The 19,370-nt window shown below is 42.2% G+C and overlaps 1 protein-coding gene across 1 annotated transcript in view; it reads left to right on the top strand.

Annotated features, from left to right (window-relative positions):
• Positions 1-19,370, top strand: part of Pard3b (par-3 family cell polarity regulator beta) — a 1,033,383-nt gene that overhangs the window by 718,348 nt on the left and 295,665 nt on the right. The window contains exons 17-18 of the mRNA XM_026786343.1: positions 7,992-8,198; positions 8,990-9,227. Of these exons, the coding sequence (XP_026642144.1) occupies positions 7,992-8,198; positions 8,990-9,227 (445 nt within the window). The remainder of the gene's footprint in view (positions 1-7,991; positions 8,199-8,989; positions 9,228-19,370) is intronic.

Below are 19,370 nucleotides of genomic sequence, written 5' to 3'. Positions count from 1 at the left end.
GATAGATGATAGATAGATAGATGATAGATAGATAGATAGATGATAGATTGATGATAGATATAGATAGATATATGATAGATACATACATACACACACATAGATACATACATATAGATAGGTACATATATACATACATGCATGCATGCATACATACATACATATTTAATAAGTTGGCTCCTATGGATTGAATCATGGATTACATTTCTTATCTGCAACACAGAAATTAAAAATGTGGCATTTTGTATGTGTAATGAATTAGCTATTCATTATATTTATTGACTATAATTTGAGTCCTGAAAAAAAATCCTCATCATAGCCTAAGATCTTATTGTTGATATAAAAGAAGGAACTCGAGGGAAAGATGTTTCAAGTATATAGCAATCTTTTGCAAACATTAAAAGACACTTAAAGGGCCATGTCCATCCTTATAATCAAAGGAGTATTTGTTCACAAAATTGTCCATATTCTCTCTGAATATTTTTACTTTAAAATAGACAGTGTTTAGAGACAGGGTAGAAGAGATTATGCAAATGAATGAATCATAATGAGAAGTTCATTATTGGATATTTGGACATGAGTTTCAGGGAATGATAAAAGATTCTGGGATTTGTGAGACTAAGAAAAGCAACCTCTGCTCTTATAGAACTTGGAAATTGCCAGTAAGAGAACTGAGATCCAAATGACAGCAGATAATGTAAATCCAGATTGCATTATGCCTCAAGGTAATGAATAGGGAGCAGGGCATTGTGATAAGCTTGGATTGATGATCAATATTTGGAATACCGAGATAGGAAAGAAGGTAATTAGACCCATTATGGACACAGTTAGCACAGATAACATAATTTGGGAAATTATACATTTGGAGATTATGGAGAATTTTTTTTCAAGGCTAATGGGTCTTCAATGATATCTATTAAAGCACAGAAGATGTTTTGCCTCTAGGGAATCCACTGAAAAATCAAATACACAAAAATTTCAGTAAATGTAGTCTAAAATGGAAGATAAAGTAGAATATATGGGAGAGTAAAATGCTATTGTGACTTCCTACTTGGGATTTATAATAATTTTTCATTTGTAGTACTTTAAGGCTATTAATTTCACATCACAGCTCCCCATGAAACCAGGGAAGTGTTTCTCGATGTTTGCCTAAGTTCATTGCTCATAATAATGCAAGGCCAAATTGGTAATGAGAGCAAACCATCTTGACAAATTTTTGGCTTTCTCCATTTTCGTGTTGAGAGTCCTGGAAAACATTGCAGTTTTAATCCTATCTCTAAGGCACTATGGCAGAGCTCTAACTTTATCTTCAGTAAGTAGTTTGAGGTCGTTGATACTAGAATTTTCACATCGTAGACCCTCCCAGTCTTCTCTTCTATCCCATCCCATTCTTTGTGTCATCCCTGATACCTAGAAAGACTGTCTACCAGTGACTGCCAGGCTGGGACCAGGTAGACGAGTCTCGGTAGTCTTCCTATTCTCCATTGTGATCTCTCCCTTCTCCCCTAAGCCCCGCAGCAGTCTGCTTGCAGGTACCCCTCCTCCCACCTCAACCCTGTTCACTGGAGACTGCAGCTTCGTCAGCCCACTCATCTCTGTCTCTCCAGGTTCTCGTCATACTGCAGCCACTTGCAGGAGCCCATTCTCCCACCACACCTTCAACTCCAGACCCCCTGCCTCCTGGTGTAGACAGGACCCATCTCTTCCCCACAGCCCTTCTCAGTTTTCTGCTAGCCCATCTCTTCTACTCCTCTCTGCCACACACCAACCTGCAGGAAAACACCCTGCCAGGGAATCGATAATCACCACACTCCTAAGATCCAGAGAGGGCAGAACACCATTCCAACAAAGACAAGATGAGACTTCAAATTAGTACATTGTTTGTTCTTTTTATTATACATTTATGTGTGTGATGACTAGATATAGAAGTCATAGGTTATATATTTCATACATATAAATATATAAACATTAATATAATGTTAATTATAACATTTGCAACCAAGGAGGGAAAAACAACTTACCATGTATCTAAAAGTGAATACCTTCTCAAATAATTTCTTATTTTTTAATAAAAATGCATTTAAGAAATTTCATCAATAATGGAAGACCCAATTACTGCTCTTCTGGATTAGGCTTTCTTTTATTGTGTGATTTTAATGCTTGAGTTGGAAGTTTAAACATTGCCAATGAAATCTGAGACTAATTAAATGATTATAGCCTAAGGGGTAGGGCACCCAAGTCGCCACTATTAATCTTACTAACTATATCCACTCTATGAGATGTACGAATGAATATATAGTCCTATTTCAAAAGAAAAAAATGTAAGGAATTGTTTATTAAAAGGTAAGTTCTGAGCTGTGCACAGGACTCAGTAGGAAAGAATGCCAATTGAGTATAGGTGTGAACACTTGCACACTCACATGCTTACACCACACACATAAAATACACCATATACATAAAATATCACTTTTACTTGTGATTCTTAAAATGAAAGATAGAAATTCCTTGTGAAGTTTTTTTCTTCATCTTGTGAGAGACATGGTCACATTTAAGAATTCATTGGTAGTGTGAACTTACTCAATTGCACTAGGGCAAGATTAATTTGAGATGTAGAGACATAGCATCAGGGTAACAATGGCATAATTAACCTAAATATTTAATGAGAACTCACCATGCACCAAGATTGTCCTAATCTTGCCTTATCCTCATCTGAGAGATGAGGAAACTGAGGCACAGAGAGATGAATAATTCAGAGTCTCAGCAGAGTCAGATGTTGTAAGGAGCGCAGGGGCCCTTTGTTCCGTCCCACCCAGCTAGCTTACAGCCGAAATAACCACACAGAAACTGTATTCATTTAAACTCTGCCTAGCCCATTATCTCTAGCCTCTTATTGACTAACTCTCACATATTAGTTTAACCCATCTCCATTAATTTGTATCACCACTTGACTGTGGCTTACCGACATGAGTCTAACCAGCGTCTGTCTTGAGCAGGAGAATCATGACGTCTTCCTGACTCTGTTCTTCTTCCCAGAATTCTGTTTTGTCTTCCCCACCTACCTGAGTTCAGCCCTATCAAGTAGGCCAAGGCAGTTTCTTTAATAACCAGTGAAAACAACACAAGTACAGAAGGAGCTCCTACACCAGTCAGACACTTGAGTTGCCTCCAGCTTTCCTGTGAGTGCTCACGGCAGACCACTCTCTCTGGACAGCTCTGTTCTCTGTTGTCTCAATCACCAGCCGTTTGGAGCCAGCAGCCATTCTCAGCCAGACTAGTCCCTGTCAGGGGTCCTCGGGTCACACTGTATGGACTGACATGGGGGTCTCTACCTAGGAAGCTAGAGTAAAAAATTCTCCAAGTTTGAAGAATCTGTTTTGGAATGTTGCTTCTCTACCTGAGCAGTAAGACTTGAACCTCATAGCACTGAATGCAGGGAGGGCATCCACGTGTGTTGACTCCCCCACCTGCCTGTTCCTCCAGCTCTACCCTAAGCACCGACTGTTTCTCGAGCTGAGGATACAACTTTCGGCAAGGCCAAGAAAGGTTAGGTGGAATTCGGGGATCTAATTTTCTAGGTAGGAATGTTTGCCATTTGGCAAATATTAGGTCATTTGGCCTCCAAATGAGTCATTTAATCCGTGCACCCACACACTTTAATAATAAAGAAAGGTCAAATGCCTTTGTGTCGTGGATCCTTCACCTGCTCTGTAGGTGAGACCTGCTGTTTTCCTGCAAGCAGCTGGTCAGAGAACTAAACTCTACAGATGGTTGTTCCCTGAGCGGCAGCACTTCTTTATGAGAAAAATGGCTGCACAGCTTCTTCAAATATGTTTCCTTTTTATTTTACTACATATACATTATTGGTTAGTTGTGTTATTTCAACATTTTATGCATGTATAGAATGTATTCTGATTGCTCTCCCACACTCTCTTCTACATCCCCTTGTCCCTACCAGATTCTTACCCTTCCCAGTTTCCTTCACCACCTCCTGACTCTTGCTTGTTTTGTGACCCATTTAGTTTAATCAAGGCCCTCTGTGTGACCACTGTGCCTGAACTATCCACTAGAACCTAGTGTGGTCATCAGTGGGTACAAAGCTGAAGGCTAGTGACTCCCCTTTCCCTGAGCCTAGGAGTAACAAATAGCTCAGTAGTAAGAGCGAAAGCCCCTGATCCATCCTTACACACACCCAGTGCAAATATCCATAGCTTCTGTGAGGTCGTGAGTACAGTGGCCATGTCTTTCTCAGATAACAGCTCACAGCCATTTCCCATAACCTACGGCTGTTACATACCCCCACTTGGCCATTCCCTGGGCCTTAGATGGTGTAATGTAACTGCCTTGTGTAGACATAAACAGCTGTCCATCTTGATGACTCTATCTGGTTTTAGTTTGAGGTTGTTTTGATTCTGTATTTTTTTTGGAAGAATGCGAGTGAATGTGTTCAGAATATTTTATTATAACTTCCCAGTAATTATTTTTATTAACTAAATGCTTTCTTTTAATATTCCTCATAAATCTCTCATTTCCTTCATGATGTCCATATGTCTCAAGTTCATGTTTTTGAGGGAACAGAAAGTTCATTAAAACCTAAAGACCATGGCCACCTGATAGAGAAGTCTGAAAAATGGAAACTTTGCTGTAAAGATTGGCATTTGCAGCTAGCCCAAGATGGCCAGGAAATCGTCAAACACTCAACTACAAATTACTTCTGTGAATACTCAAAATGGGACAGCAAGTGTTCAAATCTGGACAAGGTCCATTCCATGATGAATAACACCTGGTATCCATAGATCACTGGCCCAGACAATTGCTTATAATCGGCCACAGCCTCCATCGCTTCAACCACAAAGGAAAATGTGAAGAGTCATCACATTTGGGGGTGACTTCAATGGGTTTCAATAGCTGAGGTTTTGATTTTGATAAATTGCTCATTTTATATATATATTCCTTCAAGGAGACCTCTACTTTTCGAAGGAGCCTGGGAAAAGGAATTTCATCTCTGTGTGTAAATGATGAGGCCTGAAATAGAGTGGGAACCAGCTCATCCCGAAAGCTGTAAAATTTCCTGTTCATTGTCAGTCTAAACCCACATTGGTGAGGCTAGGGGTGGGGAAGAGGGACTTTGGCCCCTCCTGCTCCACAAAGCTCCTCCTGATAGGGCACTTCCCTCCAAGAGATTCGGTGGGTCTTAGTGCTGACTCTCACCAGCTGACACCTCCCAGGCTGATAACCCTGACCTAGTGCGAAGGATACACAGGGGTCTGGTGATTTATGGCAAAGTCCCCCAGCTTCAGAAGATCCAGCCTGGGTCAGAGCATCTGCAGCTCCTTAAAGGGGACTTTCTAGTTTGAGGGCTCAGAAAGCTAAGATCAGTGTCTCTTCCATTACTTCCTTCTGATTACTCCTAGGAATGAATAGAATTGTTTTTTTCCAAGAGGAAAACCCTGGTCTCTCTCAAAGTAAAGCTCCAGAAGTGAGTCTTACCTTTTGATTTTAGTTCTACTATGCGTCTTAGGGTCTAATGGTGCCCAGCATCCAGACCCTATGTGTCGTAGGTGCAGTTTCCCGTCAGGAAGCACATGCATGCACGCACACAGGCACATGCTCATCAATTGTCAGCTCTGCCAATCTTTTAAAATCCTTGACTCTTATCCCGGTTCTCTTAGAATCAGTGGCTGTGCATTTGTTCCTGCTCAGAACTTCTTCCTGAGATGTAGGCAGGCTCTTTTTAGATAACATGCCTCATATCTCCGATGATTTATTCACTTTCAAGTTCCCTGGAATTTATTGCTAAAGGTTGATGTGAATGCTTACAGTTTGGGCTCTAATATAATCTCCCGAGTGGCAATTAATAAATAAAAGATGGCTGCAGTTGTTGACAGAGATCTAGGCTTTCTCAGTTAGCTCTTTTTTTTTTTTTCATATTTTCACCAAGTTTTATGCCAGACATCCCTAGGGACTGAGGCTAAAAAATATTTTCTGTAAATCCTAAAGCTCTTTCTGTTGTTTCAATATTCCCACACCTCTATGTTATCTCTTGTTTTTCTTGTCAAAAATGGTCTTACTTGATTCTATTTTTTCCCCAGCTATCCTTCCTTGCTGTGAATTGGGGGAAAGTGCCTTTTTCTGGATTTAACAGAAGTGTGGCCTTGGTATTTATGCTTGCAAATAGCACCTGCAATTTGTTTCTGAATTTCCTTGTATTTTTGTCAGTCTCTTCTCAGTTTCTTTTATTAAATATGCACTGTCATCTATAAAATGCGGTGTTTATTGTCGTCGTGTGTATTGTTCACAGTGTGAGGCTGCTTCTTGTAAGTTAATGGTGAAGCCATAAGGCAATAATGCAGTTGTCACAGTGTGCTGGCTCAGCTGGGTGGGCTCCAGGGCTGTCTAGACTAAAAGTCCCATTTCAGAGATGAGGAAACCATAATCAAGTAGATGGCAGCTGCAGAACACATCGTAGGTTGTGAAAAGTGGGTGGCACAGGGCTGCAATTGGACTGCCTCTGCTCAGTGCCCAGTGGGGAGTTACTTGTTTTCATCTTTAAATGCCTTAGGGTGTGGCATGCATTGAAGTCGCTACATACACAATGCTCTGTACATGCTCATGCCCCATGCATGGACAATCTGCGGAGTCCATCATTTCTGGTGGTGCCACTCTTGATGCAAAGTCTTCCTGGTTCCTGGAGGGAAGCAGTGAGGCCAGGGAGAGCAGCTTGACTGCCAAGACAAAAGCTTTAATGGAATCCTTTGTATCTTTTAAGTGGCCAATTGGCTACTACTATTTCTATCACTCAATCTTGTCATTGACGATAAGGAGAGTAACTCAAGCAAGAGTGGAGGTCAAGGAGCAGAGCGGAGCAGGGCAGGCCAAGGGCAAGGCAAGCTGTCCAAGAAGACAGTGAGCACCAAAGGCTCCTTGGGTTCTACATCTCTGCTCTGCACTGTTTGTAATGATACAAACCATGTGTCTCTGAATGTGGCTTTCTGAATTTCTGTTGTAGTTCTAGGTTTTCTTTGTACACAACTGGCTCTTTGATAGGTTGTTTTGTTTAACTAAAAGAGTAAAGCCACTGTCTTCTTGTGATTGTTCTATTCTTTACAAAGAAGCTGAAGTCAACACTTGCTATATTAAGCCTCTGAGTATTTTAACAACGAAATTATATTAAAAGTTCAGACCCACAAAAAATAACATTCAAAAGAGGCATTTTTCTGGGGTCCACACTGAAATCCACCTGCAGCAGCAGCACGGGGAGAATCTCTTTCCTTGCTTGCTTTGCTTTATTTGCAGACTAAATAAATTTCATCCGCCATGCATTAAGCATCTTTAGGATAATGTAAAGAATTTAATTATGAAAATCCTTACCACTCATGGTCCTTGATTTCTACGTCAATCACATAAACAACTCTGGCAGTAATTCCAGGTACAGAGGATGAGAGGGCAAGGCTGAGCTCACGGAGGGAACACTTACTGTGCTAGGTTCATTGTGAGCTTGTATGCCTCTGGCTGGGAGTGGGGACGAGCGCCTGTGTCCTTTGCGATTCCAGAGGCAGAAGCAGGCAAATCTCTGTGAGTTCAAGGCCATTCTGGTCTATATAGAGTTTGTCTGCCTCTCTGTCCATATGTGTGCGCATGGGTGTATATATTCTCAAACATGTTATCTGTAGATAGTAACTTTTCAAATTCAAATGTATGCGTACCTATGTGTATATATATATGCATATAAAATTCCATGTGTTAAAAAGATTTGAATAATGTCATCTAAAAGCTTACCACAGCTGTACAAAAAGAAACTGAGGTTCAGAGATGTCAATCCATTCCCTTTCCCCAAGATTACCAAAACTAATGGCCAAGCTGGAGTTTAGCCACCAAGGTTTACTAATCTAACACCCTCTTTTCAAAGCTTCCCGGGAAGAAACAGTCTTAGAATAACATGTATTTCCACTGTAGTGCACTGCTGGAGGGCTGACCTTTCACCCCTTTTCTTCCAGACCCTCCAAGCAAAGATTTTGGTCCAACTCTGGGTTTGAAAAAGTCCAGTTCCTTGGAGAGTCTGCAGACAGCGGTGGCTGAAGTCAGGAAGAGTGATCTGCCCTTCCACAGGCCCAGACCACACATGGTGCGAGGCCGGGGCTGCAACGAGAGCTTCAGAGCCGCCATCGACAAATCTTACGATGGGCCCGAGGAGGCAGAAGCTGGTAGGGCCCTCTGCCCCCTTCAGTGGGTTCTTCTCATTAGCATCTGCAAGTCATAAGTGAGAATTGCACTAACTACTGAAAAAAATGATTTAAGGATCACAATTATATTTTTGATATTAAAAGTAATTCATTTTCCCTATATGTTTTGCCCTTTGGCTTAACGAACATGGGATTGGAGAATGCAATGTGCAATTTTTATCACAGTGCAAACTGAAAAAAAAAATGTTCTCATTCACATCCCTAAAAGGACCAACTGTCATTTACCCTTAGGGCAGGAGCACTAAGCATGCATTTCTTGGCATTCTTATTTGAATCATTAAAAGCAACATCAACCAGAGGACTGTCTGTATTAATTGCATAGAAGCAGTGGGCTATATTTATACTCAAAAAAACCTCTCTTGGAAGAAAAGTCACCCTGTTTGTTTCCCAGCGTGTGGGCTTCTGGAGCTGATGGAAGTTAACCAACCAGCTTCCAGGGAGATTAGCGCTTCACCCCATTTCAAGCCTTTTGTGCTACCAGCCAGTACCCAGTGTGCCCCACTCCTAACCTCAAAGATTAATTGGAGTGCCCAGGACTGGGAAGTCCTACTTCAAAGGGTGCAAGTAGCCACGTGGTCAGGTAGAACACTGAGCACTTCTATTCATCCCTCTGCATTTTACATTTTGAGATATATATATATACCATGACCACTGATAGTGGCTTTTCTCTCTACAGATGGTCTCTCTGATAAGCTACATATACCCTAACCATAAGTACCCCTGACCACTGACAGTAGCTTTTCTCTCTACAGACGGTCTTTCTGATAAGAGCTCGCACTCTGGCCACGGAGCTCTGAATTGTGAGTCTGCCCCTCAGGGAAACCCCGAACTAGACAATATGGAAAATAAAGGCAGGAAAGTCAAAAAGCCAAAGGAGAAGGAGAAGAAAAAGGGAAAGGGCAAGCTGAAAATCAAGGAAAAAAAGCAGAAAGATGAGAGTGAAGACCCGGAGAGGAAAATGAAGAGGAAGGGACTCGGGGCCATGCTGAGGTAAGGGCCGGCTGCGCAAGTGCTTGGCTTTGCTTCTCCCAGCTAAATCACTCCTTCGTGTATGTTCTGAGAAAGGTTCACATGTCCTCTCATCTTCAGTTAGACTCATAAAAATCAAGGCTATGACTCTGGTTTTATTTTTATTTTTTGCAAAGGAAGCACAAAAAGCCTTTTGGGTGTCCCCTGAAGATTGTGATGATGACGGGCAGCGGTCGTAAGCTTGTTGTTAAGAGGCCAGTGCAAAGTAGGGCAGAGGAAGTGTTCCCTGAGTGTCGCTGTGCACGGTGAAAACAAAAGACTAGCTTATATCTCATCCTGTGGCTCTGATGCAGTAGAGATGGCCCTGCAATGAGGCCCGTATGATCCTGGGGCTCAATCCCTGACCTTCCACATCTCAGTCATAAGTCTCACACATCTTCCTTCTACGTCTTTCAGACTGAGGCTGGCATCACTCCTTCCTGTGGGGCCCCGTGGGCCTGGAAGATGAGATGTCGTGTGTGGTAGATTCGGCAGCCAAAGCACTAAGCAGCACACAGTCAGAATAAGACTCTGCAGAAGCTATCTTTCCTCATTCCGGTTTCCCAGTGATCTGACTGATTTCTGGTCATTTGGTCAGAGGCTTGCACCGCTAGTTCCATGTAACTTGAATATACTTTGTCCCCAGGCATAACTTGCCTGTCTGTGGAGCCATGTGCAGGGAAAGGAGGAGGTTTTAACTGGCTTAGGGCTCCTTCATGAACACCTCTGTGGACTGTTCAGGAGCAAGCCTGTTAGTATAACAGTTGCTGCTGTTGGAACTCATTTCCGTGGCTGACTTCCTGAGGATCACTTACCTTGGGTCGTATGCATAGAGTCCCCTTATCCAAGCTTTTTAGATGGTGAGAGAAGTCAGTGACCTGAGCATCAGCGGCGCAGCAGCAGCGACGTCATCATCACCATCATCATCTACTTAGACTTCTTAGATGGAGCCAGAGAAAGCTTAACTCTGTGGTTGCTACAGCAGCACCTGCCCAGCCTTCTACCATCACCCATCCTTACCCCTCCAACATCACTCAAGTGCAGTTGCTCCCATTTCTTCCCTGCCCCCTACCACATGGATATCATACTAGCCTTGCTCCCCAAGACTTCTCTAGGGCACCAGTTTGCCTTCCTCCCTAGGACATGCCAGACTCCCTCAAGCATGCTGTCATGCTTAGGTCAAGGGAGAAGACCAGAAAATGTTTGCTGCTCACGAAGCAGAAGAGTTTACAAAGTCACTTCCTAATTCTAGGATTTTCTTGTACCCTTTTTCCTCTTTTAGGCAGGAGGGGAAGTGGGTTGGGGCAGGAAGTAAGGTAGAGGTACCCATTCCATGACTCTATTTCTATAATTCCCTGTCAAGACTACCAGTCTCCATCCTTCTTTGCTATGGATGACAAATGACATATTTAAGCAAATTGTATAAAACCCTTGGAGTATCTGTCTCTTAAACACGCTGGGGGATACCAGTTGTTCTCAGTGTGAAATCTTCAACTAATAATTTTAGATAGAAAAGACAATTCAATTCTCTTATTCCTTCTTTCCTTCACTCCCTTCCTGGTTTTTTCCTTCTTCCACACGTGTGTGTGTATGTGTGTGTGTGTGTGTGTGTGTGTGTGTGTGTGTGTGTGTTTGAGTGTGTGTGTGGAGAGAGAGAGCCTTAGAACAACAAAATGACATTTTAAGGACAAAAATAATAGGGCCAGCCGGGCGGTGGTGGCACACGCCTTTAATCCCAGCACTCGGGAGGCAGAGGCAGGCGGATCTCTGGGAGTTCGAGGCCAGCCTGGTCTACAAGAGCTAGTTCCAGGACAGGCACCAAAGCTACAGAGAAACCCTGTCTTGAAAAACCAATATATATATATATATATATAGTAGGGCCAGCTCTGAGCATCCCATTACACAGCCAGTGTTCCAGTAATGCTGCTTCCAGTATGTGCCTTAAAGTCCCAGTAGCAACTTTGCCCCTGGACACATTGTAATAAGAGCTGCTGTGCAGCCTTGCTGAGGTTACCTCTATTAGTTACTTTTCTATTGCTGTGATAAAACACCGGCACCAAGACAACTTATTAAAAAAGTGTTTAATTAGACTTCAAAGAGTTAGAGTCCATGGCAGTGGAAGAAAGGCATGGCGGCAGGAAGAGCCGAGACCTCACATATTACAACTACAATCAGGAAGCAGAGAGAGCACTAAGAATGGCAGGCTTCTTTTGAAACCTCAAAGGCCACCCCCAGTTACACATCTTCGCTAACAGGGCCACACCTCCTAATCTTTTAAGAATTCTACCAACTAGAAACACAACATTCAAACGTGTGAGTCTATGGGAGCCATTCTCATTATTCTAGCAGGTCCAATACCCTAGAAATCATTGGATAATAATAAAGAAAAAAAATTTCAAATTTGAAGATCAAATCTTTTGTTTTGATTTGTGAATCTCACCTACAGAAGAAAGACATACGGACAAGCTAAGCAGAAGGGGTGGGCCCCATAAACAGGGAAGGAATGAAGAGAGCAAACGCAGGGACCGCAAAGTGGATTGGCTACTGCAAGCAGCTTTCTTCCAGAGTAACTGGAGAAGGGACTTCTTCACCATTGTGTCTCAAGGTGACAGGACTGCTACTGATTGCTTTCTGCTCAGCGTGACTCTAGGCTAGACTATAGTCGAGTGACTCTCCCGTCTGGGCCATCTAGATATTGCCCTTCCTTTGTCACCTTAAACTTTGGAGCCCAGGTATCATTATTATTCTCATCAGATGCCATAAGCTGTTTATGCTGGGGAAATGGCTATGGCTTGTATGCCAATATGAAGGTCAGAATTCAAATCCTCAGAATACACACAAACCCTGGGCAGGTAGTGTAGCAGACTTTCTTGAACTGCCAACTAGCTCCCAAATCAAGACACAGAAACTTATTGTCAACTATGAATGTTTAGACTCATCTTATACCTGTTTCTAGCTAACTTTTTCTTTTACATCAATTAACCCATTTCTGTTCATCTCTGTGCTGCCCCGAGGCTTGTTTCCCTCACCTACACACTGGCCATCCTGCCATCCTGCTTTCCATTCCTCTGTGAATGGCTGGCTGACCCTAGTTGGCTGGCTTTCCTTTTCTCTCTGCCCACAAACCCCATCTATATCTCCATGGCCTACCTATTGGTCTTTTGGCTTTTTATTAGACCAATCAGGTACCTTAGGCAGGCAAGATGAAACAGCAACACATCTTTACATAGTTAAACACTTATTCTCCAGCACAACCAAATGTAACACATATTTGCTTGAGTAAGCAAATACTCTAGTGCACAACAGGGTAGCCCTCCTCTGATCCCTGGGGGTGACAGGATCTTCAGTGTAAGCTGGCTAGGTAGACGAATTAAATTAGCACATTCTGGGTTCAACTGGGTGAAGAGCAATCAAGGAAAAATTCAGCTTCAACTTTGTGCTTTCACATATGTGCACACACATTTACAAACTCACTCTCACATATGTATGCACACGTGCCTGCGTGAATACACATACACTCATGAATGGACAGCATATATGATACACTAAGGTGAATAAATACATAAAATATTTCTAGTGAAGGAAGTCGTCTGTAATGTAAGCATGTTGGCAATAATTATGGCAGTAAATCATGTGAGAATTTTGTCTGTGAAGCTATGGAGTTGAATGGTTGCAAGTTCGGGCTCTGCATGAGGACTTCTGATCTAAATCCCAGCCCCTGCACGCTCCAGCTGGGGAATATTAAGCAAACTAATCTCTTCACTTTAGTTTCTTCTTCTGAAAACTGAGAATATTAATTGGCTCTACTACCACAGTGGAAAATATATTTGATTAATTATATAATCTACTTAGAAGTATGTTTCACAGGTAATATATATTCAGTAATGAACAAAATGCCCCTAAATATTCCACAGCATCTGTATATGTGTCATTTGACAAGGGAGAATTAAGGTTGTAGAAGGCAAGAGGATGGCAGCTCTGCCACCTGGAGATAAGGCCACTGTCCTGAGTTTCCTCCGTGAGCCCAGTAGAGTCACGGGGCCTTACAAGCCTAAGTGGAAGACGAGGAAGCATGGTGCAAAGAAGTGCAGCACGCTTGCTGTGAAAGTGGAAGAGGGGAAATGAGCAGCCTGTGTACGCTGGGAAGAACAAGGAAATGATGTCCTCTGGCTAGCCCCTTCATTTTCATCCATATGTGTTATTCAAGCCACTAAGATTGGACTAATTGCTTACAGTATCAACGAAACCAGCACAGTCATTATCATAAGTATTATTACTGCTTTTACAATGCCATGATAATTTATAAGGACAAGTTTCCTCTTTGGGATATTAAAGAAAAAACTATAAACATGATTTAACTGCAGTAATCTGTAAATATGAAAACTCTCAGAGACTCACATGGCCTGTTTCTGAGATTGTCGTCAAGTTAAATCCTGACTGTATTTTTTGTTACATGGCTCCAGGTGTTTCTTGTCCAGTACGGGGCTATCTCTTTCCTTCTTCCCAGTACGCTCCCTATTTCCACAGAGTAGGAGCCACAGGCCCTGGATTCTCCAGACCCACAGCACTTGGCTCTTGCTCCCTTTCACTACTCTAGCAAAATTAAGAGCTGAGAGGTGGGGTTAGATATTTTATCTTTGGGATAAAAATAGCAACTGTTTTCCATAGCCTTTTGCATCCAAGCTGGTGAGCATATTGGAGTTACTGCTATATGCACGCTTTCAGCAACAAAGAACACAAAAGCTGTTACCATTAGCCAACAGATTTTGCTTTAATTCTCATCTGTTGTTCAGATGCTATTGACTTAGTTTCTTTCTTATTTAAAAGCGATTGATTGCTCTAAGGTTCTCGCAGAGTTAGATGTGACTTAAATATGCATTATTTTTTCCATTGTCTGCACTGCTCTAATACATTCCTAAACATGAGCTCTGGTGTAGCTTCTACAGTTAGTCCATGGACAGTGATAGCTGGCCAAGGAAGTTACGGGGGTTCATAAATTCTGCCCCCTCCCTTATCCTCGAATTGTAATGTGTTAGCTGTGGCCTTGTTCTTGCTTCTAAAGAGCCAAGCGTTTTGACTGTGCTGATGTTGGCTGTCCCACTCATGTTGGTGACAGAGAGTGGGAGTGTTTATTCATTAATTCATTATTTCACCCACACCTGTTCCTACTGGAAAGTTATAGGAAGTCAATTCCATTCATCTTTCCACCCATTGTCTAGTTTGTATATTGTTATGATTTGCTGATTTTAAATTACCTCCTTGCATAAGTCATGTCTGGCTCTTGCAAGGGTCATGGGTTATTGTGGGAAAAAGCTCAATTCCAGAACCTTCCAACTTTGGCTGTTACTTCATAAACTCTGCTTGCTTGTGGCTGAGAGAGACCTTCCATGGGTTTGCTATTAATCTTTTGCTCAGTATCATATAGAGATCAGGAAAAGGCCAAGTACAGCTCCTTTTCATGTCACCTTTTAGTGTTACCAGCTTATCCAAGGGCTCTTCTGCTTGAGTAGAAATCACTAGGCGGACACCATCTGAGCAAGGCTTTACTGGGACTTGTGTTGGGTACAGGGACATGGCATGCAGAATAGCCAGGATCAAAGCTTAGAAGGAAAGGAAGACTCACGCAAGCACACAGAAGGCTGCTGAGAAAGAGTGCAGGGTTTTACACACGCCTTCTCAGTACTCTACTCTCGGTGCAGGAATGATCTACACAGGCACATGGGAATCACCTGCTCTCTGTTCGTAAGACATAGCAGGTGTGCTCACTGCCATCAGTGCAGGAAGGCAGTGTGTCTGTTAAGTTCCAGCCTGCATTTGCAAGGCTGGGAGGAAAACTTAGGATGGAGTTAGCAGCTCCTAAATCTGGTCATCAGTGGAAACTGTTTTACCAAAAGCAGCTTGCATTCAGAGGAAAACGTTGGTGTGGGACTTGGGATCCCCATGGATCTATCTGTCAAGGTACTTCTTTATTTTTGCTTTATGAACTTGACTTCCTTAGGTATCATGTTCTTCAAGACACTTCTACAGAAAGGCCATTCAAGACTCCAATGATCAAAGAGCAGAGCTCAAACCTTCAGTAGACAAGTTTCAGGCTGTCAGTCCCAAATCTCTTTTGACCATAGTAATATCACCTAGAGTGGAGAAGCCAGAGATTACCACCTAATTTCTTGGTTGCTTAATAATCTTGTCAATCTTTTGTAGTCCTCAAATGAAATTCTTAGTGTTTCTAATGAATCCCTTTATATAACAGCTTCTACTGTCTTTTCTTGAGAGTTTAGGTCACTTTTCCAATCCCATGTTTGGGAAACTGAGTGAAAGGCTTAAAGTTGTACAAATTCATTTTCCTTATGTGTGTGTGTGCGCATGTGTGTGCACATGTTTTGGTTTGCGTTCTGGTGTGTGTGAATGGATTGTATGGGGGGGGGGCAAATATCTAGAAGCCAGATGTTGATTCCAAGTGTTTTCTTAGTTCCTGTCAACCTTGTTTTTTTCTTGAAGCAGGGTCTGTCATTGAACATGGAGCTCACTGACTGAGCTACACTGCAAACCTTACAGGTCACAGGAATCCTCAGCCCTTCCACCCCAGTGCTAGGATTATAGGTGTGTACCTCTCTTTTCCTGTGTGTGCTAGGGATCTGAAGTCAGTTCCTTCAGCCAACACTACTAACTAAGCCATCTCCCCAGCCCATTAAGTTCATTTCTCTATACCATTTCTAGGTTTTTGTCCTAAAGGAATTGTGTCTAGTTAGCTGCTCCTGATAGATTAATAAAGTGTATATCATGCTGTTAGGAAGGTGTTTAAATTTTGTCTACTTTAAAATTTTGTTCACCCATAATAATTCAATTAATAACATTTATTGACTTCTTCATCTTTGCCAAATACATTCATAATCATTCTATTGTTACTCAACAATATTTATTACAGCCCTATTTTTCCATCAGGTGTTATCCTAGGAACTGATTAGGTAATAGTTAGTCTCAGCTATTATGGGACTTTCCTGTCATAATAAAGAAAGGAAAAGTCAAAGACAAATGTGAGTGTCTTTTGGTGTGTTTAATACAAAACAAGGAAAATGTCACATCAACACCCAAAATGTTTTTAACTATGAATTCCTCAGGGAACAAAGCAACATTCTCCTAGACAGCTCAGGTATCGAGCAGTGCCTTCTGGACTAACCCGATTCTAAGCGAGAACCTAGGCCTATGGGATTTCCATCCTAGTGAAGGGGAGAGAGCAGGGAATATATGCTCAACCGAGAACAGTTGAGAAGACTGCAGCAGAGCGCAGTAGGTGCCAGGGGGAAATGGCAGAGGTGCTGGCATCCTCTCTCCCTGTGTCTGTCTGTGACCTAACAGTCGGCATCTGCCCAAGCTTCTTGGAATTTTCAGAAGATATGTTATCTGAAAGGAGCACACCGACACAGAGACCAGGTCACTTTATGCCTTCTTTCTTTCTTTTTCCTTCCTTTTTTTTAAAGCATAGGGATCTACAAAGTTTTTTTGTAAATCAATTTCATGTACAACTATAACAAAAAGCAACCTGTAGAGTACACAAAGAGTGTCTGCAGTACACAGAGTCCTGATGCAGCTGACTTAGACGTTCTGAGAGCAGTGGTCTGCAAACCTGAATGGTGACGTTGATTTGAAGCTCTTTGTATCAGCTCTACTCTTCCCACATCACCTCTTCTTCACTCAGCTTCAGACATTGCTTAGGTCTCTTTTTCTTTAATCCTAACTTATAAATCAGAAAGAAAATTTAAACCCTAGAAGCATAGTTTCTATGTTTTGCCTACACTAAGGGACACACTTGGTTCATTAAGTCCACAAAATTATTACATATATTTATTATATACAACATGTTTTGATAGGTGGAAGCATTGTGAGGTAGTGATACACACTAACACATGCATAACGTTACCCACTTATCATTTCTGTGTATATAAATATGCTTGTGGTTCTTTGAATGTAATTGGCCTCCATAACCTCATAGGGAGTGACACTCTTAGGAGGTGTGGCTTTGTTGGAGTAGGTATGGCCTTGTTGAATAAAGTGTGTTACCACAAAGTCAGACTTTGGGGTGTAATATATGACCGAGCTTGCCCAGTATCTTAGACCACTTTCAATTGCCTATAGAGCAAGATGCATTAACTCTCACCTCCTTCTCTAGCACCATGTCTGCCTGCACACCATTATGTCCCACCATGATGATAATGGACTGAACCTCAGAAAATGCAAGCCATCCCCAATCAAATGTTTTCCTTTAAGAGTGTTGCTGTGGCCATGGTGTCTCTTCACAGCCATAGGAACCCTAGCTACAACAGCATTTCTCTCCAAGTTGCTAGTCTCACCTTCTTGAAATTGGGTGTCCTTCAAGCAATAACATCTCAACGTTCACACCCCTGGCCTCTGGTAAGAGCCACTCTCTTGTTCCCGTGAATTACACTCTTCTATACTGCACTTATCCTTCTGTAAGAATGTGTTCCAAGCTTCTTCATGTTGCTTCTGGCAGGACACAGCTCTTACGTCCAAAGAAGCAGAGTTTATTCGAGGACCAACTCTGAGTGACCTGGACCCAGAAAACACTGAGCTAGGTTACTTCAGGTTTCACATTCCCCTGTGGAACCAGTTTTATGAAAGTCATAAATCAAAGCCATTTTAAAATAATTTGCTGGGTGCGTTAGAGTGGCAGTTAGAGCAAGATGAGGAGTCGTCCCATAGGCCTGAGAGGCTACAGGACAGCATGGTTAGCTCGGAATTAGTGGGATACAGTGCTTGGATAAGTTAACAAACTCCAAAAGCATTTCCTCTATTAGTCACGAAATGTTAGTTCTGACACAGAAATGGGCAAGGAATGGCTATTTGGAAACCTAAAGCTAGCCCAAGGTAAGTTATAATTAGTCTCTAGCCCTGCAACAATCCAATCAGTCTCCCTTGAATTCCTGCTCACATGCAAATGGCAGGAGTGTCTCCTTCTTTAATGTTAAATAGTAGTGTGTGTGTGTGTGTGTGTGTGTGTGTGTGTGTGTGTGCGAGCGAGAGAGAGAGAAACAGAAAGTAAGCATGTTACATTTCTTTTATCCATTTTTCAGCTAGACAAGGCTTAATTTATTTCTGATCCTTGGCAATTATGAATAGTGATGCAATAATCAGGAGGAGTAGGTATGTTTTTGATATACTCTTTTCATTTCTATTAAACTTATTTCCAGAAGTGGAATTTCAGCCTTAATATCATTATAGGTTCAATGTTGTAGTAAATCTTTATAATGTTTTCAATACTAGCCACACCGATCCACATTCCCACCAACAGTATGCAAGGTCTCACACTTCTGCATGGTTTTTCCAGTAATAGTTTCTGTTGGGTTTTGTGTTGTTTCACTTGGGATAAGGGCTCACTCTCTGTGAGACCCTTCTTTCTCAGCCTCCCAAGTGTTAGGATGGCAAGTGTGTCTCACCAGTGCTTGCCACTACTCTTTTCTCATAACCTTACTCTGAGTTTGAGGTGATGTCTCCCTGTGGTTTGGACTATCATTTCCCACTTAGTTCATGCACCCAATGCCCATTTGAGCATTTTCCTTTATGAAATTAGAGGCATCTCTCCTTGCTTCCCAGCTTTGGATTTACTCCGGACAGACCCTTTGTCGCAAGCTAAACATACTTGGAGTCCACAAACTTTCCCTTCCCCTGTTTCATTTTTCCCAAATTGCTGTTTTGGAATTGAAATGGGCATGGTGCTTTTTCTTTCACCTGAACAGTTCGCATAATAAAGAACAGGAAGAAATGGCATTGCTCAAATCATTCGCTCATTTCTATTTCATATGCTCTGGGCCAACCCTTTCCAAACGTAACTGTGAAGGGTTCTCAAGCTTTGCGTAACCGCTGGGTAGTAGACCAGACTTGCTGTGCTGAGTACAAATCGGAAGGAGACTCGCCCAGCTGCTCATTATTTTGTTTTTTTCCTTCCGTTTTCTGTGCAATCTCAGTGCAGAGTGTGTGGATGGTCCTGACCCAGATATTTCTTAGCCCATGTTTGCCCTGATGTTGCTCATGAAGATTCATTTGGACTTGATTTTGAAGTTGGGTTAGATAGAGACTGAGTACTCGAGTCCCCAGGGCATGGCGGGTGTG

The sequence above is a fragment of the Microtus ochrogaster genome, linkage group LG4 (assembly GCF_000317375.1).
Source record: "Microtus ochrogaster isolate Prairie Vole_2 linkage group LG4, MicOch1.0, whole genome shotgun sequence".
Lineage (NCBI taxonomy): Eukaryota > Metazoa > Chordata > Mammalia > Rodentia > Cricetidae > Microtus > Microtus ochrogaster.
This window is presented reverse-complemented; position numbering and strand designations above follow the sequence as displayed.